This window comes from Polyodon spathula, chromosome 26 (genome assembly GCF_017654505.1).
Source record: "Polyodon spathula isolate WHYD16114869_AA chromosome 26, ASM1765450v1, whole genome shotgun sequence".
Lineage (NCBI taxonomy): Eukaryota > Metazoa > Chordata > Actinopteri > Acipenseriformes > Polyodontidae > Polyodon > Polyodon spathula.
The window spans coordinates 3912734-3937919 of record NC_054559.1 but is presented as its reverse complement, the minus strand read 5'-3'; the positions used below and the strand labels follow the sequence as shown (position 1 = coordinate 3937919).

Genomic DNA, 25186 nt, shown 5'->3' with positions numbered 1-25186 from the left:
TGCAATTCTGTACAACTTTAATGGACTTTTTTTGTGCTTCAGAAAAAAAAGTTACACTCTTACCTAAAAATGTTCCAGTGAATCCGAGGGCATAATAGCTGCTGAATACAAATAAACACCCAATACCCAGGATTGCCAAGCCGCTATAAAATGCCTCTGGACTTTCCAGGAGCTCCAGTTTAGGCTGTTTCCTCATTGCTTCAGTAAAGCTGCCAGACAGAAAAAAGTTCTGTCAAACAGGTGGTCAGACAAGGGTTCAATTAATTAGACAATGAGTGACAATAGGATTGGGTGGCACTGGGTTAAAAAAAGTTAACAGTTTTCTTGCTTTGCCTTCTAGGAAGTCAATTACTGCTTTACTTCATCTTACTGGCTGCAAAGCATGTTAGTCAATAGGGGAAGTAGCTGGTTGGTTTGTTACAGGAAGGAGAGCTCTGAAGGGGTGGGGTCCAAGGATGTGCAAGACAATAAGAAGGCAAGATTTGCAAACAGAGACTTCTTTAACCTAGTGTTGTACCACATGAAAAAAACATGCTACACAGTGATTGTGGAAGGGTGGTGGGAATTCACTGACACACACAGGAGACAGAAGGTTTGATTGAAAACACCGCACTGGTGCCCAGTTTTATTATTTTTATATATTTTCTTTTAGCCCACAGAGGACGCTGTTGTCTGTGGCCTGAATATCAGCGATGGTAGACAGGTTCACAGGACTACCAATGTTGGTAGGCAAATCAGTGCTGGGCACTGACATGTGCTCAAAAGAATAATGAAAACAAAAGGCGAAAGAAAAAGGGAAAATAAAACACAGTAATAAAATTACAAAACAAAAAGTGCTGCTTACGCAGTGCCCCCACTGCTGCTATGCCGGTCCGTTTTGGTCTCTGTCCTACGCTTGGCTATTCTTTATACACTTGGGTGGCCAGAGTTCCCTGTATATCTACACACATCTCCCCAGGTATGTAATACTTTATATTCTATGGTCTTCTTTCTCTAGTTTGGCTGTCTTCCTCAGCTGTGCTTGCCTATTTTGGTCACTCGCTCCAACCACTGGCGTTCCTGCCTAGTCTATGTTTACACCAGCCTTCTCAGCCAGCGTCTCTGTGTATTCCCAGCCACGGCCACCCGAATGCACAACCAAGCACAGTACTATGGGCTGAGCAATCCCCCAAGGTCTGCTTCTCAGAGAGAGGGAAAACCAAGACACCCTCTTCCCCACCTCTCTGTGTCATTGCCATGACTGACAGGTGGATCTTACGAGGCTGCTGCCTTTGTCCTGCAGTACCATGCATGTGTCAGACAGTCAGCACAGATCTCCCCTGTTACAGTGATGGAGAAATGCTATTATTTTGTTAGCTGCAATGCCTTTATAATGGTCTGCCATTGTTTACAACTTGGCCACAATGATAACCAAAACAATCACAGCCAAAACATACAGTATTCAATGAATGTAATTGGTAAAGTTCTAGAATATAGCTGGGCATCACAAGCAGTCATTGGCTGTCATTGTGCAGCATTATACCAAGAGTGACTATGACTGACTACACTGATTCAATACCTTATGTGAATAATTGGGCCTCATTAGATAAAAAATTCACTTAATGAGTTATTGACGAAAACCTATATGACAAAACCTTCACACAATGTGGCCCAAGTCCTGTTTTCACATGTAATATATTGCAAATGCTGCCTTGATGTCTTGGCCTTCACTAAGGCATCATGTATGAATTGCTCTTGCAGGATATATTTTCATCAGGAACCTGCAAGACCCCCAGGCGTTTACTACACTGACAAGACAAAAAATTTAGATTTGTTGTTGCTTGTTACATTACGTTGCACAATAGTAATCTGGTTACATTTGTCAGTAACTTGTAACTGTATTGATTCCTTTTTCAGGCAGGAAACTGAATGCAGTAACACATTACATTTCAGGTTACAAATAGCATAGTATCTTTCTGTTACATTCAAAAAAAGGACTAGATCTACTATACGGCTAATGCTGAAATCAGAAACCTTACATTAACATGCTTTTCATATCACCTGGCTAGAAAATGGTATCAGAGGAGGGAACTAGGGGTTGGATAGCTGGATCTTCAAAGAATATTTCAAGATACAGTTTTACAGACCCAACCGAAAAACAGATCTCTGTAAAATGCAAAGTGCGCCTGAAAAGTAAATAATTTACTGTAACTAGTTATAATGTTGTTGAAGTAACTTGTAACAGTAATGTAATTACAGTAATTTCCCAAACACAAATCTCGATACATTGCACTGGTTGATATACTATCTTGATACATTGCACTGATTGATACACTATCTCGATACATTGCACTTTTTGATATATTATCTCGAACATTGCACTGATTGATATACTATCTCGATACATTGCACTGATATACTATCTCGATACACTGCACTGATATACTATCTTGATACATTGCACTGATATACTATCTTGATACATTGCACTGATTGATATACTATCTCGAACATTGCACTGATTGATATACTATCTCGAACATTGCACTGATTGATATACTATCTCAAACATTGCACTGATTGATATACTATCTCGATACATTGCACTGATATATTATCTCGATACACTGCACTGATATACTATCTTGATACATTGCACTGATTGATATACTATTTCGATACATTGCACTGATTGATATACTATCTCGATACATTGCACCTCAAGAATTTTCTAATGTTACTTATATACTGTAGATTTTTATTTAGTCCATGTACAAGGGCCAAGATGGATCTTATTTTCAGCACAAATACTCTCCTCTTAGCTTGAACTTTTCCTTTACAAAACAGTGAGTCACACTCAGTATTTAGGGTACAGCAAAGTCAGTCATTCACAAACCTCTCCTTCTATTCCCTGTAGGTGACAGCGAATGCAGTTAGAGCCACTAGTTCTATAAACAGCAGGTAGCCCTGTCGATAATCACACATTTAGGTGAAGCATGGTGAGGCACAAACAACACATTGCCCTGGTTCTTTGTGGGGCCTGATTACTGAAGCAGCTTTTCATACAATTCCTTTTTGTTAACTTTGAAATGCAGTCTGTGCAACAGGGGTGGGGGGTGGGGGGTTGTATCCTCCGTTATAAATGCAAGAAATTTAATTCTTCATTTGAACTTAGTGTTATATTGTAGAACACTTTTTTATAGACATTTACTAGATCTGTCAACAATAAGCCATAAGGCACGGCAAGAATGTCGGACATTTATGTAAAGGTGGTGGGATGTTTTTTACTGTGTCAAAAAGAAGAACTATGTCAGCATGTAACAGGGTTTTTTTTTTTTTTTTTTAAGTGTGTGGGTCATCACTGGAAAATACTGAGGCAGACACAGAGTATTGTGTATTGACATGCTGCACAGGCGCGCAAATTTAAATCAACACAAGTGAGAACACTAGATACCAGCAATGGTAGCCCTCGTGTCAAATTAAATAAATAAAACAAAACAAAGCTCAAAATAAATGTTTGCCATACAAGGCGAATGTTAGTCCCACTAAAAGGAACCTACTACACTACGCAAACCCTGTCAATACTGTTTGGGATCAACGTCCCCTAAACTGACCTACTTCGGGGATCCAGGAGCTCCGGCCTCCTCATGATGACTCCTGCTTCTTCACACTGCCACTGCAATGCCTTCAAGAGCACTGTCTTGCAGTTGAACAGCTCCATAGTAGTTAATGCTGTGGAGCAGATGCTCTCCTGGGTTGTGGTTGTGTGCAGAGGTAGAAGCTCCCAGGGTTAGCGCTGGCTCCATAGGTTCAGCCCCCGAGTTAATACGAGTTTGCAACACAACATAACACAAAATACAGCAATCTTTCTCTCAACACCCGTTTGTATCGCTATGGGCATGCAGTAGCCTCGATCTACAGCGCAGATGCTTTTTGAGCTCCGCACACCGCCCAGCCAATCCGGACCTCCTAATCGGCTCAGCACCGGGGAAGCGTAACTGCTCAATTATTTCCTTAGTAATGTCTCCTGTTGCATGTCCCAGTTGCTTCCAAAAAGGCACACATTCACCCAAGAACCAAAGACAGGGTCTCCCTGTCACACAGCACAACACCTAGGTCTAACAATCTACAGGACCGATTAAACGCTACCTTGAAGAAAGAGCTCTCTCTTAACAAATCGGAAGTCATTGTCCTTATTCTTTCATAAGGCTCTTTCATAAGATTATTTCTGGACATTTTATTTTACCCATTCTGTATTTTAGGATTGAGACATAATTAACCCTTAGCGGTCCATTTATTCAGTGCTTGTCAGTTTTATTTTCACACACACTGTTTATTTTACATACACTGTTTAAAATGTTTTTTTCAGAGTAAAACAGGTTTAAAAGGCAGTGTATGGCAAAAGGACATCAGTACTGCATCTCCAGCCAAGCCCCACCCCTTGTTCCCTGTATTTTTCACGTACCTCTTTATAGATGTGCATACTGACAAATCCTCTCCTGATCACTAGTTTTATCACTAAATTCCTAAATAATGCAATCCAAGTCATTATGTTATTACATCTCAAAAAACTCTGCAAATGTCCATGATATTCTTTGAGCGCTGGATGTGGTGCAGGGGCTAGGTGTATTGCTCAGATCCGCCCCCTTTTTTTTTTGGCTATTGAAAGGTTTTCTCCACTTTTTCTGGAAAAAAAAAAGACTAGAGACCTATGCTTTACATCTTTTTGATGAAAAAATGTTGACTGGAAAGGGAAAATTGTAATGGCGGACCTGGTCTGACATAGGACAGCAAAGGGTTAAAAAAACAAAAACAACAAAAAAAAAACACTGTGACCATAATTTTGATCTTTTATTTAACATTATGCGAAATGAAATTGTTGCAAAAGTTTACCAGAAGCCTAATAGTAGTACAATATTTCATGTTAGATTTCAAAATGTCAAATTTCTAAAATGTCTTCAGTTTTGTTAAGTATATGGAAAACTACAAAGAGGTATGTTAACAAAATATTATTCAGCAGGTTTAATTTGACTTTATGAAGCAAAATTTGTTAATTCCATAGAGTTGACATACAGTAGCTATATGTATGCAAGGCCATTTTAGAAGAGAGTATAAAATAACAATTCTGTACTATATAAGATGATAAGAAGATTTCCTGTCGCCAGCTTAAACAATACAATATTGTATTTCCTCATAAGAACATAAGAAAGTTTACAAACGAGAGGAGGCCATTCGGCCCATCTTGCTCGTTTGGTTGTTAGTAGCTTATTGATCCCAAAATCTCATCAAGCAGCTTCTTGAAGGATCCCAGGGTGTCAGCTTCAACAACATTACTGGGGAGTTGATTCCAGACCCTCACAATTCTCTGTGTAAAAAAGTGCCTCCTATTTTCTGTTCTGAATGCCCCTTTGTCTAATCTCCATTTGTGACCCCTGGTCCTTGTTTCTTTTTTCAGGCTGAAAAAGTCCCTTGGGTCGACACTGCCAATACCTTTTAGAATTTTGAATGCTTGAATTAGGTCGCCACGTAGTCTTCTTTGTTCAAGACTGAACAGATTCAATTCTTTTAGCCTGTCTGCATATGACATGCCTTTTAAACTCAGTGATATTACAACTGTGTTCACAAGCCATTACAATGAAGGTCAGACAATATACACCAAGATAACGAACAGCAAACTAAATGTCTACAGGCTGAAAACTAAAAGGGCATCCATGGCTGTGTGTCATCATTGCATTATACAATCTAACAACAGCAGCCACACAATCTGGACAGTGCAGGCGGGAATACACGGCCTAACATTAAACAGCTCTCAAATTAACTGAAGGGCAGCATTGCAGTTTCATTTTATTATTTTGTCATTTTATTTATTTCATTTATGACAATACACATGTATCCAAAGGTGGCATGAGGAAATGTACATGACAACATAATGATTAATTATTAAATGTAAAAAAATAAGCAGCTGCATGAAATATTGAAGTTACAAATACATCGAAAACTTGACTTTTTTCAGCATGAGCCTTCATCTTATCCTCAATAGGGGTAATGAACTTGTAAAAAATAAATAATAAATAAATAAATAAATAAACAAAAGGGAAAACACTTATGTTCTGGGTCAATTTAACCCAGTAGCTAAAGTGAATAGGACTTCTTGTTCTCGCACAAAATAAACTTCTCTGTTGTTCTCTCACTCACTCCTCATCCCCCTTCATCTCTCTCTCCCTCATAGCTGCATGCACACTCACACAGGAACGTGTGTACACACAAACACACTCATTTTTATCATATTGCCAGGAGCGTACACAGTTTCCCGCGGGAACTGCAGAGCTCAAACTTTTCGTGTCGGGGGAGACACACTGTTCTATTTCTGCGGGAAATGGAACCTCTCTTTCTTAGATACAACACTACACATAGATACAACACTATTCTACACAAATAAAAATGAAGAGGAAACTTTTTCACAGCCTGAAAGTGAGGTTTTCATGTCAAAGAATGGAAACATTGAATGGTCCTCATCCCCCATGAAAGTCAGGGAAGAGTGCCTGCTGAAAACATAATAAGAATGGTCCCAGGTCCCACACAATATGCTATCATACATGTCAAAGACAAAGTCAGCATTTGAATTGTTCATCCCAAGAGCAATAGAGAAAATAATACTGGATATGTCATACATGGAAGGGAGACGTGTGTTTGTAGACAATTGGAAGGAGCTTGACGAAACACACTCCTCATAGGGTCAGGGTCATACAGTTTGACAACCGAGACACAAGACCCAGGCGACGTGAGAAGGACAAACTAGCAGCAATCAGGGATGTGTGGGATAAGTGGGTGAAGCGCTTACCACTCATGTTCAATCCTGGGCCTAATGTCACCGGGGACGAAAGTCTAGTTCCTTTCAGAGGCCGCTGTCCCTTTCAACAGTACATACCGAGTAAGCCAACAAAATATGGAATAAAAATGTGTGTGGCATGTCATGCCCAATCCAGCTACGCCTGGAACATGCAGGTGTACATGGGGAAACCACCTGGAGGAGCCCTAGAGAACAACCAAGGAATACAGGTGGTGTTGGACATGACCCAGTTCTAAAGGGTCACAACATCACACATGACAACTTCTTTACCTCCTACAACCTTGGACAGGAGCTTCTCAAGAGGAAATTGACCATGGTGGGGAGCGTCGAAGAACAAGCTTCCCAGGATTTTCCAGGGAACTGCTGGCAATGCAAAACAGAGCCCCTCTCACCTCCATGTTTGCCTTCACAGACACCACGACAATTGTATCATACTCACCAAAAAAACACAAGAATGTGGTCCTGCACAAGGATGCTGCTGTGAGCACCAGAGAGGACAAGAAACCTGCCATGATTCTGGACTACAATGCCACCAAGTGAGGAGTCGACAATCTGGACAAAGTGACAGGCACATACAGCTGCAAAAGAAAGACGGCCCGTTGGCCGCTGGTTGTCTTCTACAACATCATTGATGTCTCTGCGTACAATGCGTTCATACTCTGGACTGAAATGGACCCTGGCTGGCACAGTGGGAATCTTTGCTGGAGGACGTTTTTCCTTGAGCATCTGGGAAAGGCTCTTGTGAACCCCCATATGAGCCCCAGCTGCTGCAGCGATGGTTGAGGGTTCAAGCAGAGGGATTTGGTCCACCTGTGCCTGAGGTTCCAGCTGGGAGCAGAAAACTAGGAAGATTCCATATCTGTTACTGGAAGACGCACACCAAGACTGCCACACAATGCTGCAAATGCAAGAAGTTAATCTGCAGGTCACACACACATACTGCCTTCATGTTCTGTGTGAATATGATGTGAATCTGTACATACCTGCATGACGTTATGGTTGCATTGTTCATGTGACATTGTGTATGGATTAAAACATTTTTGTTCTTGTTCATGTCATGTTTGCAATTATCTTTGACTAAAAATAAAGTATTGTTTTTGAAAAATATACATTTGACAGTTTTGATTTGAAATAAACTGTATGGATCAATTTGACCCGAAACATAAGATGTTATTATGATGTCTGTCCCTTTGACATTGACAGCAAGGCAAACAAAATATGTGTGTGAAATACTAGAAACAAATTCAGCAAATAAAAATATAACATTATGTCCATTATAGCATAAAATGGTTGCAAATTGTGTGTTTTATGATGAAAACGAGTGAATAAATAAGAAAAATCTGGTATATATGGAATAAAAAAAATTGAATAAAAAAAGTTGAGTGACTTGATGGTCATTAAGGTAAAAGACATTTTTGGGGGGAATGACTATTTTGAGGTGACTTATAAAGCACTGGGTTAATTTAACCCAGAACATAAAGTGTGTATAGTGTTATCGAACATAGCAGGAGGGTTAATAAAGTGCAATTCCCTGTGCTTGCATTTTATTACATTTTACCTGCACGTGAAGTGCTGTGCAATCCTTGTGCCTAAATACAAATATATAGACAGCATGCTGGTCCACTCCCACAGCGGAAAAGCTGCTCTGTCCCGTTGCACCCCTGGCAGCGGAAAAACTGCCTGGGGCAATGCTGTCAGCAGACCTGCTGACAGCTTCCAGGCTGACTCATTCAGCCAGGGCAGTCCTGGCAGCGGAAAAGCTGCTGAGAAAGGTGGTCTCCTGACCTCTCCCCCCTTCTTCATAGCCGGCAGCTCCCTCTGGTGGGGCTCCAGCCAAGCAGAGCTGACTGCGACCCCAGGCGAAGCAGAGCCGGCAGCCCCAAGCGAAGGCAGTATCTAACCCTTGGGAGACAGAGTGGAGACAGAGGCAATCCCTGGCGATGAGGAGCAGCAGGCAACCCCAGACGACACGGAGCAGCAGGCAACCCCGGGCGATGCCAGGCAAGCATCCTTGGGCGAAGCAAGGCAGGCATCCCCAAGCCATGACATGAAGGCATCCTTGGGCGGTGTCGCGTCAGGACAAGCTGGAGTGCGGGTTTTGGCCCTCTTCTCGGCCATTGCGGCCAGGGAGGTTCTACCCAGTGCTTCCCTCAGCAGCCTATGCAGGAACTGCTGAGGACTGCCAGCATCTAGTCCTGGTCCTTCTGGTGAAGGGAGAGGCAGCTCCTGCTCCTCTCCCCCTGATGGTGATGGAGGCAGAGGCAGTTCCAGCTCCTCTCCTTGTGATAGTGGGGGAAGTGGAAAGGGAACCAGCAGGCATTCACCCTCTGCTGGTGGAGGTGGCGGAGGCAGAGGCAGCTCTTGCTGCTCTGTGCGGTGGAAGCGGCGTGTAGTCTCCTGGCTACAGAAATGGGAGAGGTGTGTAGTCTCCTGGCGACAGAAGTGGGAGCGGCGTGCCCTGTAACCTTTGTTAGAGGGGACTGGTGTGGCTCTCCCTCACTTGCAGGAGACTGGTGTGGCTCTCCCTCACTTGCAGGAGACTGCTGCGGCTCTCCCTCTCGCTCTGGGGACGAAACCAGCAGACATTCTTCCACTGCTGGTGGAGGTGGAAAAAATTCGCTGGTAATCCCACGATGACACCATGTGTCACAAAGACAGCTGCAGTGGGTGACGTCAGACCAGAAACAGGAACAAACACAGAAGAGACAGAGAGATGTGGATTTTTGGTGAAGCTGAGCTATGCTCAGCATTTACTGATTCAACAAACCGGAAAAATAAAAAGGTTGTAAGACAAACAAGACACAGGACACAGCACTTTAGCCAAAATAAATATACAAACAAAATGTACTACACAGATAAACACAGTGAGATAGTATTATGATTTACTTAACGTTCTTACTTTCTCCTCTCCACACCCATTCTCCACTCACTGAACACACAACCCAGAGTGAGTGAAAACATGCTGCTTTTATGCAGCTGTACCGAGACTTGATTCAATCATTCAATCGGAGTCTCGGTAAAATTGCACGTGAATTAATAAAGTGCAATTTCCCATGCTCGCATTTTATTACATTTTACTTGCACGTGAAGTGCTGTGCAATCCTTGTGCCTAAATACAAATATCCATTTTAAACCACTCGTGTTACACAGACCCATTTATATCCCATGTACAAATGACTATACACCAACAGTAACACACTACACGTAACATAAAACACAAATAAATAGCCCAGGGGAGGGGCACTTTGCCACACCATGTCATATATCAACAGCATATACATGGGCTCTTACCATCTCAGGAGGTAAATAGCCACTCATTTGTGTGATAATTCTTGGGGCACAACAGTATGTAACCTCTGTTTATGAAATTCATACATTTACACATAAATTAGACCTCATTTCCACTGCCTGGAGCTGCAGGATTTGGCTGCCCATGGCTCGCCGCTGAAATCAAGAGTGTTTCAGTGCTTTTTAACAAACTGGCCAACCACAGAAACTCTGGCCGTGCGTCAAAGGACACTGATGGATTGTGACATAATTTTGGGTTTTATTTTAAAGAAACCGCAGGTAACAAATATACTGAACCACAGGCTCATTATAAATAAAATGGAATCTGGTTAAGAAGGAGAGCACAGCCAAACACTTACCTTGTGTCCCAGGGCATAATGAACATGCACTTTTCTGATCAAAAGACTTTTTCTTCAAATAGACTAAAATATGAATGAACCTGACCTAGTTTTTCTGATGTCACCACAAAAACATGTGTCACAAACAGAAATGCTGACCTACATAGAGGATCTTCAGCATAAAAATCAACAAAAAACTGTTTTACCAATGACAACAGATCCATGCAACGTGTACAAACAGCTATCACAGATTCCACTAGTATGGGTAACAAACTTGACTGAAGTCTTTAAAATCTTAAAAGGAGCTGACAAAACTCAACCAAGATTTTAAGAGCAGCTCAGAAACCAGGACCAGAGACCACAGTTGGAACTTGGAGATAGACTCTGGACACAGGGTAGGAGGCACTTCTTCACACAGAGTGGTGAGGGTATCGAATGGGTTACCATGACAGAAATACAATGATTTTTGTTTGTAAATCTCCTTCCCGACCTGTGTGGACCGCAACACACTGGCAGAGCTGCTGGAGGCTCTAGACAGCAGATGGGAGACAAAGGGGAGAAAGAGGGATGATCACTACACTACACTCATTGAACGGGTAGGGATGACACTTTCCCCAGTGCCAGTCCCTACAGGAACAACAGCAATGTCGGCTTAGGATGACCCAGAGGCATAACTTGTCACATTTGGTACAGCTGGCCACCACTGGGACATGGCCGCAGGAGTTCTGGGAGAGCTAGCTGGGACCCTGACTGATCGAGGAAGGCTCAGAAACTGTATCAGGCTATGAGTGACCTCAACGGTGCCAGTATGACACCATTCTCTGCTGCCTCAACATTACAACAGAGACCCACCGGGTACGGTTCAGGGAGTACCGAAGATCCCTGGAGACACACCACAGGGTGGTTGTGGAGCAGTTGTGTGATCACATGGTACATTGGCTGACCCCTCCGAGAAGAAAACCAAACTGAAAATGGGGGAAGCAGTGGTTGTGGAGCAATTCTGCCATGTGGTCAGCACTGATACCCAAGCCTGAACACGGCACCACAACCTTGACACCCTGGAAGATGCTGTGAAACTAGTCGAGGATTTTGAGGACTCCCTAGTGTCCGCCTGGACCGGGATACTACTGATCCCCCCCCTTCCTCTCTCTCTACCACCACCATCAGCACCGGGACCCAGACCTTCGAGACCGCCTACCCAAATGGGCCCCCTTGCCTCCACTTCATGGAGAATAAGGTTGGCCCCCAGCTGGGGTAGAGGTGCTTCCCCTACCCCATTGCCATACCAGCAATGGGTCAGATATCTAACCACTGGCCCCTCTGTCCCCCCCCAACTTGTTTTAGCTGCAGCCAGATAGGACATCTGGCCAGGTCATGCCCCGCTGCAATGTAGTGTGATGCGGCCGCATGTAATTGGGCACCAGAGATAGGTAAGTGCGAGGAAAATGGTCGGGAGGGGCCTTGTGTGATTGATGTGGTTCTATGCATTAGTGGACACAGCATGTGAGCAAACCTTGATTAGAACAGCTCTTGGGTGGTGTGCTGTGGTGGCCACAAGGTCAGGTGGCCATCTCCTGTATCCATGGATACAAAGCGGCACACCCTACCCTGAAAGTATACTTATCGGTAGGAACAATAAAATGTCACCTGATAGTAGGCGTGGCAACCTTTCTGCCACCCCTACAGTGATTCTGGGCCAAGAATAATAGCAACGAGCAATAGCTACAGAGTTAGTACAGATTATGGCGAGAGTAGGAATCCCCAAGGAGATTTTGACTGATCATAGAACCAACTTTTTGTCTAACACGTTATAGCAGGTATATAAAAATTAAAAATATGTCCCATCAGGACATCTGTTTATCATCCACAGGCAGACAGTTTGGTAAAACGATTTAATCAGACCTTAAAGCAGATGGAGACATTTTGTAACACAAGAGCAAAAACATTGTGCATTGCTTCTTCCCTACCTCCTTTTAGCAGTGAGAGAGGTGCCGCAGAGCTCGCCAGGGTTCTCTCCCTTCAAGCTCTTGTAAAACAGCCGACAGCCTTGCGGCATCCTCGACCTGTTGAGAGAGGGGTGGGAGGAGCACAAAAGCTCATCCAAAAATTTAGTGATGCATGTGCTACTACTAAGAGATCGCCTGGATTAGGTCAGTCGCTTGGCCCAGGACAACCTCAAATCTGCTCAGCACCGGCAACAGCAAAAATGCATTAATTCGAACCTTTCGACCAGGAGACAAGGTAATGCTGATACTTCCCTGTGACAGAAATATGAGTTCTGGTGATAAATCTTCCTCCCGACCTGTGAGGGCGCTAAAGAACGAGAGGAGAAGTATCTGGAAGGGCTGGCCTGACAGTTCGTTTCCGGGACAGGGAAGTGGGTCAGCCTGGAAAGAAGCGAGACTCTGTTGTAAGACCGCATTGATTTGAAAGGTAAACGAGAGGCAGCTGCAAGTAATAAGGCAGCTGCAACCGTTTACCTAGATATCATGCGGGATTACATATAGGGGCCAGGGTAACGCTGATTTTTTCCTTCATTTGGGTTAAACGCTTGGAGAGAGAGAAGGACTGAGAGAGGAGCTCTCAGAGTCGATTGTGTTCGTGTTTTGTATTGTTGTGTCTGTCCATGTAACTGTCTGTTTCTTGTATTCAGCACTAGACAGTTAAGCACACCTCCGGAGCTGTCCCAGGGTCAGCATGATCCGGAGCACCACTACACGCCACACAACCTGTGTCTGCACTAAGCACCTGTACGTCTGCACGCACCCAGTACTGGTGACTGCGTCTTGTGTTTTTGTTCGGGACTGTGCCCTGTTTTCGTTATCCCCGCGCTTTACACATTGTTGTGTATAGCCGGGGATTTATTATTTTACGGTCACCAGACCTGGATTATAATTAAAGCACCTTTTTCACTAAAATACAGTTGTCTGTCTGTCACTCCTGCATCGCATCACCGCTACACCTGTTCCCCTTACCAGCCACTTTGCCACATTCCCTCATCAGAATCTCACAGGCCATATGAAGTGAGTTGGGCTATAGGAAAGGGATTTGAGTATACTAAAACACAAAGTGCTGGTGTTCGCTCATTTGCAAACTGATGCAATCAAATAAACAAGCCTGGAAACCAAACTATTCAATTGGGTTGCAAGATATTCAAATTTGTACTTTTCACGTATTAAAATAATGGCCATGTAAAAAAATGTAGCTCAGTTTGCTTGTGGTACCATTTTAGCAACACTAAAGAAATGTGCTAAAGAAAAAAGTACTGTGCAAGATTCCAGGCCGTCTTGGTAAACACAGTGCTATACTGCAGTGTAGAGTCCAGGCAATCCTCTGCAGCTAGCTGATCTAACAATACAATACTTAAAACCAACGACAATCTCAGCCCTCTCTGCTGTCTTCAGTCTATAAAGAGTTTATCCTAACATTACAGACACATGCACTGACATTGCAACAGACATCTTCGTTCTGATTCAATACAGAAGAGCACATTGTCTTATTGGAACTATAATAAGATCCAAAAGAGACAGTCAACATGGTTTTAGAAAAGGGAGATCGTGTCTAACTAACTTGCTTGATTTTTTTGAGGATGCAACATCGATAATGGATAATTGCAAAGCATATGACATGGTTTATTTAGATTTCCAGAAAGCTTTTGACAAAGTCCCGCACAAAAGATTAATTCTCAAACTGAACGCAGTTGGGATTCAAGGAAACACATGTACATGGATTAGGGAGTGGTTAACATGTAGAAAACAGAAAGTACTGATTAGAGGAAAAACCTCAGAATGGAGTGTGGTAACCAGCGGTGTACCACAGGGATCAGTATTAGGTCCTCTGCTATTCCTAATCTACATTAATGATTCAGATTCTGGTATAGTAAGCAAACTTGTTAAATTTGCAGACGACACAAAAGTAGGAGGAGTGGCAAACACTGTTGCAGCAGCAAAGGTCATTCAAAATGATCTAGACAAGATTCAGAACTGGGCAGACACATGGCAAATGACATTTAATAGAGAAAAGTGTAAGGTACTGCATGCAGGAAATAAAAATGTACATTATAAATATCATATGGGAGATACTGAAATTGGAGAAGGAATCTATGAAAAAGACCTAGGAGTTTTTGTTGACTCAGAAATGTCTTCATCTAGGCAATGTGGGGAAGCTATAAAAAAGGCTAACAAGATGCTCGGATACATTGTGAAAAGTGTTGAATTTAAATCAAGGGAAGTAATGTTAAAACTGTACAATGCACTTGTAAGACCTCATCTTGAATATTGTGTGCAGTTCTGGTCACCTCGCTATAAAAAAGATATTGCTGCTCTAGAAAGAGTGCAAAGAAGAGCGACCAGAATTATTCCGGGCTTAAAAGGCATGTCATATGCAGACAGGCTAAAAGAATTGAATCTGTTCAGTCTTGAACAAAGAAGACTACGTGGCGACCTAATTGAAGCATTCAAAATTCTAAAAGGTATTGACAGTGTCGACCCAAGGGACTTTTTCAGCCTGAAAAAAGAAACAAGGACCAGGGGTCACAAATGGAGTTTACACAAAAGGGCATTCAGAACAGAAAATAGGAAGCACTTTTTTACACAGAGAATTGTGAGGGTCTGGAATCAACTCCCCAGTAATGTTGTTGAAGCTGACACCCTGGGATCCTTCAAGAAGCTGCTTGATGAGATTTTGGGATCAATAAGTTACTAACAACCAAACGAGCAAGATGGGCCGAATGGCCTCCTCTCGTTTGTAAACTTTCTTATGTTCTTATGTCTTAAAGGCTCTTAAAGGTAAATGTTACCGAAAAAAAAATCAGGTCTGCCAACTTCTAATCAATAATGTATACTGAGCACCAAAAGAAACTTATCACTTATATTAGAGCGGTGGTCCTCAAAGTAATTTTGGCACGGGCATAAATTGATCTTGCTTGGCTGTTTGCGGTCACGCTGACTATTGCATAGGTTCTTATCTTACACAGTGTCTTCTCGCGAGATTATATATATATATATTTTCTTTAAGAGTTCTAATGGGGTTATTCTTGGCTCACTCTAATAAGGCCAAGTCTCAGGTAGTAATTGTGCGTGCTGCGCTTATTCTTTAAATAATTTACATAAAATATGCAATGCAAATATTTTTTAAACAGAATGTTTACACAGTTAACCGTGAGACTAAAAGAAAAAAGTGTAGATAGTGTCTCGCTTTGTCTCAATTTGACAAATTTGTCAACACTACTCTGTTTTAAAGATCGCTCATTTCCAGTACAATTATTCAAAGAAAGTGGATTCGTTACTAAATATATTACGGAGTTTCCCTTGTCTAGTGAAATAAAAAAAAATAGAGATGGAAAATTAGATTCTAAATACTGAAAAGTATTATTTTTCTCAATAACAGTCATCGAGATGCAGTGCTTACCCAGCATATTAGCACCCCGCCTCTGCTCAGGAATGGTTGGACAGCTGTCAGATCTTTCACTTTCCCTTTGCCTACTCACTCGCCTTCAATTTTCAGAATACCTTGAACGGCCTCTGCTTGCTTATGATTGGACAGCTGCGTAAAACTTGACAGATATTTGACTCTCCTACTGGTTAAACTTACAGTTGGTACCTGCACCTGAAACAGACACAGTTTATGTCCCACCCAGCTAACTTATGATTGGGCTACCGCAGAGACAATGCAGATATTTAACTGGTTGATCATAAAGCAAAAGCCATTCCAAAAAAAAAAAAAAGAAACGCATACATACAAGCACAGCATAAGCGAGCAGCACTATCAACAGACTGCTGTGGTGCTTTTCTTGGAAAACGTGTTTAAAGCTATCTTTATTTTCCCAGGCTACGACCCGCCACAAATGTCTTCAACCCATAATTTAAGAACAGTTGCCGCGGGCACGAATTTGCCCGCGGGCATGACTTTGAGGACCACTGTACTAGAGCATCAAAAGAAACATATCACTCATATTTGGATAAAATTCACCAGATGTGATCGAAAAATGACAAACTCTGTTTTAGAGCAGGTGCAGCGACTTTTTATTGTGCTGATTAACAATTGACATTGAAGTGATGTGGCAGGCCAGGTGTTGTGACTCTTCGTCTCCCAGTTCGTGGCCTGTCATTTAGTGCATTTACATGAGCATAAGAATGCCGATATTTTTCGGAAAACAAATTCCAATATCAAAAGTCACGTAAACACAGTTTTCTGAAAATTTAACGGAATATTCCGAAAGTCAGTTTTCGGAAAACAGCACCTAGAAATTTCCAAATAAATTCAGAAAACTAACAAAATGTATATCCTATAAACACAGTTTTCAGAAAACGTATTGAAATAGCATACTGCACATGTGCTCACTTTGACTCTTTTCTCCTGCACGTGGTTTTAGAAAACAGAAAATAATAATAATCTGCAGTCAGTATGCATGCATCTATTTGTCTAGTTAGGGATAAAGTAATACATTTGTTAAAGTCCATTTGTATTTTTTAATAGCCCATAGTGAAGCAGCAAATGTTTTCCAGCTATAAAATGACATGAGAATTTAAAATAATGTCTCTAAAAGAAACTGGTAATATAGAACAGGATGAGCTGTTGGAAAGGTTGATTGCACATTGTGAGGAATCTGAATAGAGATATAGGACAGTAATCTTTGACTTTAAGACCTGACACTTCGATGAAGCACAAACACACAAACACACACACACACACACACACACAGAGGGAGAACTTCTTATCCAGTTGTGATGAAACATTTCAATTATAATTCTTGTTCACTTTCAATTCGAATGACAAACACTACCGAATGGGAAAGAGCCTCTCTGACTGTCAATCACTGAGCATACATAAAAAAGCTGCCCCATCAGGGCCCTGCTGTGAGGGGGAAGTCCCTCCCACCTCCTGCTGAAGAGGGATGTCCTCACAGTAGCACATCGCCATTTTCGCTCTCATTTCACTGAGATAGATCAGTTTGCATTTGCTTTCTTGAACCAAAATTGTCTGGTTTGTTGGGTTTTACCCGCAAATTTATAAAAATTACACGGTAAAATTGCACTTTTAAGCGTTACTAAAGAGTGCTCTCGCCTAATTCTCACGTCAGTTTACCGAAGAGAGCTGGTTTCGACCCCTCTTCTGAGACTGGCAGCGGCCGTTACTCTTTTTTCACCACATAAGGCCTTGTGTAGTTGATATACCGTGTGAGGAGCCGTTTTGGTCCTGTAAGGAGACTTCGCGTCCTGCGCCAGAACATGCGGCCAAAGTACTGGCAGGTGAGCTGGACTGCTCTCCCTGTAGGAAGTTCGAGGAGAATTAAGTGACGGAGAGCAGCCCTATCCCCAGCAGAGTCTCTCTCCTCCAGCCATGGGAGAATGAGATCAGTGGTCCAAGAACCTCCGCAGAGGTCATACAGGACCCCCTCTGCTACTGTGACCAGGGGGCTCTCACACACACCTCGGTCACCCTCCCCTCCCCCACCACCGGTACAGAGGCGCAGACACCTCTCAGGGGGGGGAGATGGTCACCGCTGAGGTGGTACCGCTCGAGGGGACACTCACTAGGGGACAGGCGGTTGCTGAGCAGGCACCACTCCCCTTCTCCATGCAGGCGCAGACAATCCCCATCACAGTCGCCTCAAAGGCGAGGAAATAGCAGAGACTGTAAGGACTCAGCAGACCATGCTGGAGACCCTACTAAAATCACAGGGCACGTTGCCACCTACAACGGGGCAGCACCAGCCCCCACAGTCTCGTTTCCCCATCCCCTCTGCCTAGACCCCCTAGCCCAGGCGAGCTCTCCTTCACGGCGTCCAGACCGGACATCTCAGACCTAGCCACCTCCATAGGGCAGGCCACGGTGGGGGGCTCCTTGCCACATGTGTTGCAGAGGGAAGAGTTCCAGGCCCTAATGAAGCATGCAGCTGCAGCCAAGGTCGTTCCCTGGCTGGCAGAACAGGAGGGATAGAAAAACCGCTTCCTCCAGCAGAAAGGGCACCCACAGCATGCCCTCCTTTTATGCCAGGACTTCCTGGAATTGGTGCTCTCCTCCTGGAGCAACCCAGCATCTGCACCCTCTGCCTCCAGAACAGCAGAGTCTCTGCTTCACACTGCAGCCCAAGAAGCGGGCCTAGGCACATTCCCCACTATCTGGAACACGGTCACAGTTTTGGTGCAAGGTTCCACCTTCACCAAGGGGAATAAGGACCTAACCTGTCCATCCAAGCCTTGAAGGACAACAGATCTGATGCTCAAAAAAGCATCGGCAGTGCTCTCGGACTGAGCAGCAAATGCCATGGCCATACTAGTGCTCTACCAGAACCAGTTGGCAGAGAGGATGCAGGAAAGAGCTACAGAAGCGGACACGGAGGAGCTCTAGGCGGTAGATAAGGCGATGACTGACCTAATGGGGGAGTTCGGTCAGGCATCAGGGAGGTTGATGACGGCAATGGTGGCCACCCACCGGCATTTGTGGCTGACACAAGCCAAGGTCGTGGAGACCGAGAAGGTGGTGCTACTGGATGCCCCCATTACACCGGGGCAGACTTTTGGAGCGACCATTGATATGAGCCTTGAGAGGTCCCACAAGGCCACGGAGGTCGCCTCCAAGTTTTCGCGCCTTCCGGCTTACCGTCAGTGCCCAAGGACTCCTGGGTGCTATCAACAATGAGACACGGATGCACTCTACAATTCTGCATAGGTCCGCCACCCTTCAAGGGTGTGCTCCTAACTGCCGTCGAACCAGCAAGGGTGATACTCCTTCAACAGGAGATCGCCAATCTTCAAAGGAAGAACGCAGTATGCTTGGTAAGTCCAAGCGATGCCCTCAGCAGCTTTTACTCCAGGTAGTTCCTGGTGCCCAAAAGGGACGGTGGTTTCAGACCAATTATGGACATCAGGGTCCTCAACTTGTTCCTCAAACAGAGGAAGTTCAACATGTTGACAGCACAGCGTATCCTTCAGTCCGTCCAACCGGGCAACTGGTTCACGTCGATCGACCTGCAAGGCACCTACTTTCACGTCCTGATCTGTCCCGTACGAATTCTGCGTGCTGCCCTTTGGCCTCTAGCTGGTGCCCCGCACTTTGTCAAAGTGCATGGATGCAGCACTGGCTCCACTCAGACTGTGGGGTATTCGGAGCCTGAACTATCTGGACGACTAGCTAGTTTGCCTGCATTCAAAAGCACGCGCAGAGGCGCACACAAAACAGGTCATAGATCATGTGACGAAGTTAAGACTCTCAATACATCAACAGAAGATCAACTTCATTCCGCCTCAGTCCACAGTGTTCCCGGGATCAAACTGAACTCTGTGAACATGCTTGCCTCACTGTCGAAAGACAGGATTCGGTCGTTGGAGGCCACACTCTCCCTATTCAGAGAGGACACTCTCCTACAGGTCAAAGTATATCAATCAAAGGTTGTTGGGGCTGATGGCAGCTGCCTCGAGGAGGGAGGAGCCGACAGCACAGCAGAACAACGCAGTTAAACGAGGCAGTCTTCCCAGCGACAGCGAGTGGAAGCGACAGCGAGTGGGAGAAGTACAGGCGTGGAAAAGTACAGAGCAGTTTCGAAGCAGAAAGGAGAAATTGCATCTTGAATTGCTTTAATCAGAAAACAGAGGACATTGGGGAAACACAGCAGCAGCTCAAAGTCAAACAGCCGCGTGTGTTTTTCTGATAACAAACAAGCTGAAACTCGGAGCAGCTGATTCAAATTCAGCGCCGTTTTGAGACACGGGCGAGGGGAGGAGCCGACAGCACAGCAGAACAACGCAGTTAAACGAGGCAGTCTTCCCAGCGACAGCGAGTGGAAGCGACAGCGAGTGGGAGAAGTACAGGCGTGGAAAAGTACAGAGCAGTTTCGAAGCAGAAAGGAGAAATTGCATCTTGAATTGCTTTAATCAGAAAACAGAGGACATTGGGGAAACACAGCAGCAGCTCAAAGTCAAACAGCCGCGTGTGTTTTTCTGATAACAAACAAGCTGAAACTCGGAGCAGCTGATTCAAATTCAGCGTCGTTTTGAGACACGGGCGAGGGGAGGAGCCGACAGCACAGCAGAACAACGCAGTTAAACGAGGCAGTCTTCCCAGCGACAGCGAGTGGAAGCGACAGCGAGTGGGAGAAGTACAGGCGTGGAAAAGTACAGAGCAGTTTCGAAGCAGAAAGGAGAAATTGCATCTTGAATTGCTTTAATCAGAAAACAGAGGACATTGGGGAAACACAGCAGCAGCTCAAAGTCAAACAGCCGCGTGTGTTTTTCTGATAACAAACAAGCTGAAACTCGGAGCAGCTGATTCAAATTCAGCGCCGTTTTGAGACACGGGCGAGGGGAGGAGCCGACAGCACAGCAGAACAACGCAGTTAAACGAGGCAGTCTTCCCAGCGACAGCGAGTGGAAGCGACAGCGAGTGGGAGAAGTACAGGCGTGGAAAAGTACAGAGCAGTTCCGAAGCAGTTTGGAAGCAGGTTGACAGTTGCAGAAGAAACTAAACTTCAAAAAAAAAAAAAAAACCTCAACATGGTCTTCAAGCCTGTAATCTGTGACACCTGCTTGATGTGGGAAATCCGAGAAAACCCAGCGGAGCTAAACCAAGTGTGCGTAAAGTGCCGCGCGATCCAGGATTTGCATAAACTAGTAAGTATGCTAGAAATGGAGCTGGAGGAAGTGAGACAGCAACAGGATCTTGAGGAACTGGCACACCCACAATTCATGGAAGTCTGCATCACCCCTAACAGACTGAAAGCCACCAGGGAGATAGAAGGTAAGAACAGCTGGGTTCAGGTAGGCAGAAGCAGTCAAACACAACCACCAGAAATCAAAACAACCAACAGATTTGAGTCACTTCAGAATTGTGATGAGCAGAACCAACAACAAGAGAATGAAAGGAACAACATCCAGGACCCCATTGACAGTGGTGACCAGACAGCAAAAAGAAGGGAGGTCATGATTGTTGGGGACTCCATATTGAGAAACACAGCAAGTTCAGTTCGCAGTTTGGACCCCCTTACTACAACAGTGTGCTGCCTTCCGGGAGCCTCGGTCAAGCACATCACTGAAAACGTGGACAGGCTCCTAGAACGAACAGGAGACGACCCGGTAGTAGTCGTCCACATCGGTACAAACAACATTGGAAGAGACAGACCAAAATCCCTGCAAAATAAATTCAGAGAGCTAGGAAGGAAATTAAAAGAGAAAACCAAAACTGTGGTATTTTCTGGTATACTACCCGCACCTTGCAAAGGACCATATGGACAGCTGGAAATAATTAATCAAAACGCATGGCTGAAGACGTGGTGCACACGGGAAGGCTTCACCTATCTTGATCATTGGACCACATTCTACAACGAGGACTATCTGTATAGACGGGATGGACTGCATTTAAATAACAAGGGAACTAGTCTACTCGGAGAAAAGATCCTCGAGCAGGTTCGGAAGCATTTAAACTAGAAAGGAAGGGGGGAGAAATCAACAAAAAAACAGAAGGGAGACCGCATCAAAACAAGAACAACAACTCAGGTAAGACAACCATTAAATGTATTTATCTAAATGCTAGAAGTATCAGAAACAAAATTCTAGAACTTGAAGCTACTGCACTAACAAGTAACTATGATGTGATAGGTGTTACAGAAACGTGGTTATCTGAGAGTGATGGGGACGAATATAATATTTGTGGGTATACACTGTATAGGAAAGACAGGCAGGACAGAAGAGGAGGAGGGGTAGCGCTATACATAAGAAACAGTCTTGAAGCCCAGGTGTTAAACCTGGACAAAGAAAATAAAACCGAATCAATATGGGTCAGAATAACAGACAAAAATTCAAAAGGCATAATAATAGGAGCATGCTATAGACCGCCAGATTCAGACGGTGAGCAAAATAATCTGTTATACAATGACATTAGAAATGTGTGTAGCAAAGGAGAAGCCATACTAATGGGGGATTTCAACTTCCCCCAAATAAAATGGGAAAACCCGGTGGGTAGCACGAAGGATGAAATAGAAATGGTGGAAATGACAAATGACTGCTTCCTAACACAATTTGTGAAGGCACCCACTAGAGGGGAGGCATGCCTTGATTTAGTCTTTTCAAATAACGAAGATAGAATAACTAAAACAGAGGTCAGAGAACCACTGGCAAACTCAGACCATAACATGGTCTCATTTGAAGTGTTTTTTAAATCCCCAAAAGTAAAGACTAAAGTTAAGGTTTACAATTTTAGAAAAGCAAACTATGAAGGCATGAAACAGAGACTAACAGAAGTAGATTGGAGTAAAATAGAGAAAACACCCACAGAAGAAGGATGGTTGTTCTTCAAAAATGTAGTACTAGAGGCGCAAAACAATTACATCCCTAAAGTAGACAAATCTAAATGTAAAACTAAATTGCCAAAATGGTTTAATAGATCAATTAAAAAAAATATTCAGCGAAAAAAGGCACTTTACAGAGCATTAAAAAAGGACCAAAAAGAAAGTACGCAGAAAGAGTACACGGAACTGCAAACGCAAGTCAAAAAGGAAGTTAGAAAGGCCAAGAGAGAAATAGAAATGAACATTGCTAAGGGAGCTAAAACCAATTCCAAAATGTTTTTCCAATATTACAACAGCAAGAGAACATTCAAAGAGGAGATTAAATGTTTAAGAGATACAAATGGCAAAATCGTAGAGGAAGAAAAAAAAATAGCAAATATGTTAAATGATTACTTTTCACAAGTTTTTACAAAGGAAGATACTGACAACATGCCCCACATGTCATCCAGTTCCTATCCAGTTTTAAATAACTTTAGCATAACTGAGGCAGAAGTGTTAAAGGGACTAGGAGCTCTTAAAATAAACAAATCCCCTGGGCCGGATGAGATCCTCCCAGTAGTACTCAAAGAAATGAAAGAAGTAATTTACAAACCGCTAACCAAGATCATGCAGCAGTCTCTTGACACAGGGGTGGTACCGACAGACTGGAAAATTGCAAACGTAATACCGATCCACAAAAAGGGAAACAAAACTGAACCAGGTAACTACAGACCAGTAAGCCTGACTTCTATTATATGCAAACTTATGGAAACTATAATAAGATCCAAAATGGAAAATTACCTATATGGTAACAGGGTCCTGGGAGACAGTCAACATGGTTTTAGGAAAGGGAGATCGTGTCTAACTAACTTGCTTGATTTTTTTGAGGATGCAACATCGATAATGGATAATTGCAAAGCATATGACATGGTTTATTTAGATTTCCAGAAAGCTTTTGACAAAGTCCCGCACAAAAGATTAATTCTCAAACTGAACGCAGTTGGGATTCAAGGAAACACATGTACATGGATTAGGGAGTGGTTAACATGTAGAAAACAGAAAGTACTGATTAGAGGAAAAACCTCAGAATGGAGTGTGGTAACCAGCGGTGTACCACAGGGATCAGTATTAGGTCCTCTGCTATTCCTAATCTACATTAATGATTTAGATTCTGGTATAGTAAGCAAACTTGTTAAATTTGCAGACGACACAAAAGTAGGAGGAGTGGCAAACACTGTTGCAGCAGCAAAGGTCATTCAAAATGATCTAGACAAGATTCAGAACTGGGCAGACACATGGCAAATGACATTTAATAGAGAAAAGTGTAAGGTACTGCACGCAGGAAATAAAAATGTACATTATAAATATCATATGGGAGATATTGAAATTGGAGAAGGAATCTATGAAAAAGACCTAGGAGTTTTTGTTGACTCAGAAATGTCTTCATCTAGGCAATGTGGGGAAGCTATAAAAAAGGCTAACAAGATGCTCGGATACATTGTGAAAAGTGTTGAATTTAAATCAAGGGAAGTCATGTTAAAACTGTACAATGCACTTGTAAGACCTCATCTTGAATATTGTGTGCAGTTCTGGTCACCTCGCTATAAAAAAGATATTGCTGCTCTAGAAAGAGTGCAAAGAAGAGCGACCAGAATTATTCCGGGCTTAAAAGGCATGTCATATGCAGACAGGCTAAAAGAATTGAATCTGTTCAGTCTTGAACAAAGAAGACTACGTGGCGACCTAATTCAAGCATTCAAAATTCTAAAAGGTATTGATAGTGTCGACCCAAGGGACTTTTTCAGCCTGAAAAAAGAAACAAGGACCAGGGGTCACAAATGGAGTTTAGAAAAAGGGGCATTCAGGATCCTTCAAGAAGCTGCTTGATGAGATTTTGGGATCAATAAGCTACTAACAACCAAACGAGCAAGATGGGCCGAATGGCCTCCTCTCGTTTGTAAACTTTCTTATGTTCTTATGTTCCACTAGGGCTGCTGAGAATGTGCCCGTTTCAAGCCTGGGTAAATACGCTCAAGGTGTGCCGAGTCCTTGATCGTTACCGACTGGTGCGAGTATCCAGACAATGGCGGAAGACACTGGAGTGGTGGCTCCGTCCTGGCAATCTGTCTTCCCCTCTGATCCCCTCACAGAAGGGAAGTGATCACTAAAGACGCCTCCGCCTGGGCTGGGGAGCGGTCTCAAATGGGAGAGGAATAACAGGTCAGTGGAAGGGACATTGGCAGCAAGTGCACATAAATGCCAAGAGATGCAAGCAGTGAACCTGGCGTTATCTCATTTTCGCCAGCAGTTAATGCACAAACATGTGCTGGTCCGGACGGATAATACTACAGTGGTAGCCTACATAAACCACTAAGGCGGCCTGCGCTCACCGGGCCTTCATCACACAGCGCACAGACTTCTGTCCTGGATGCACAGAAACTTGAGTTCTATCAGGGCAGTTCACCTCCC

At 43.6% G+C, this 25186-nt stretch overlaps 1 protein-coding gene across 3 annotated transcripts in view; it reads right to left on the bottom strand.

Moving 5' to 3' along the window:
• The window catches only part of pemt (phosphatidylethanolamine N-methyltransferase), a 152201-nt gene that overhangs the window by 56751 nt on the left and 70264 nt on the right, over positions 1 to 25186 (bottom strand). For all 3 annotated transcript variants that reach the window (XM_041229824.1, XM_041229825.1, XM_041229826.1), the window contains exon 4: positions 64 to 209. In XM_041229824.1, the coding sequence (XP_041085758.1) occupies positions 64 to 209 (146 nt within the window). The remainder of the gene's footprint in view (positions 1 to 63; positions 210 to 25186) is intronic.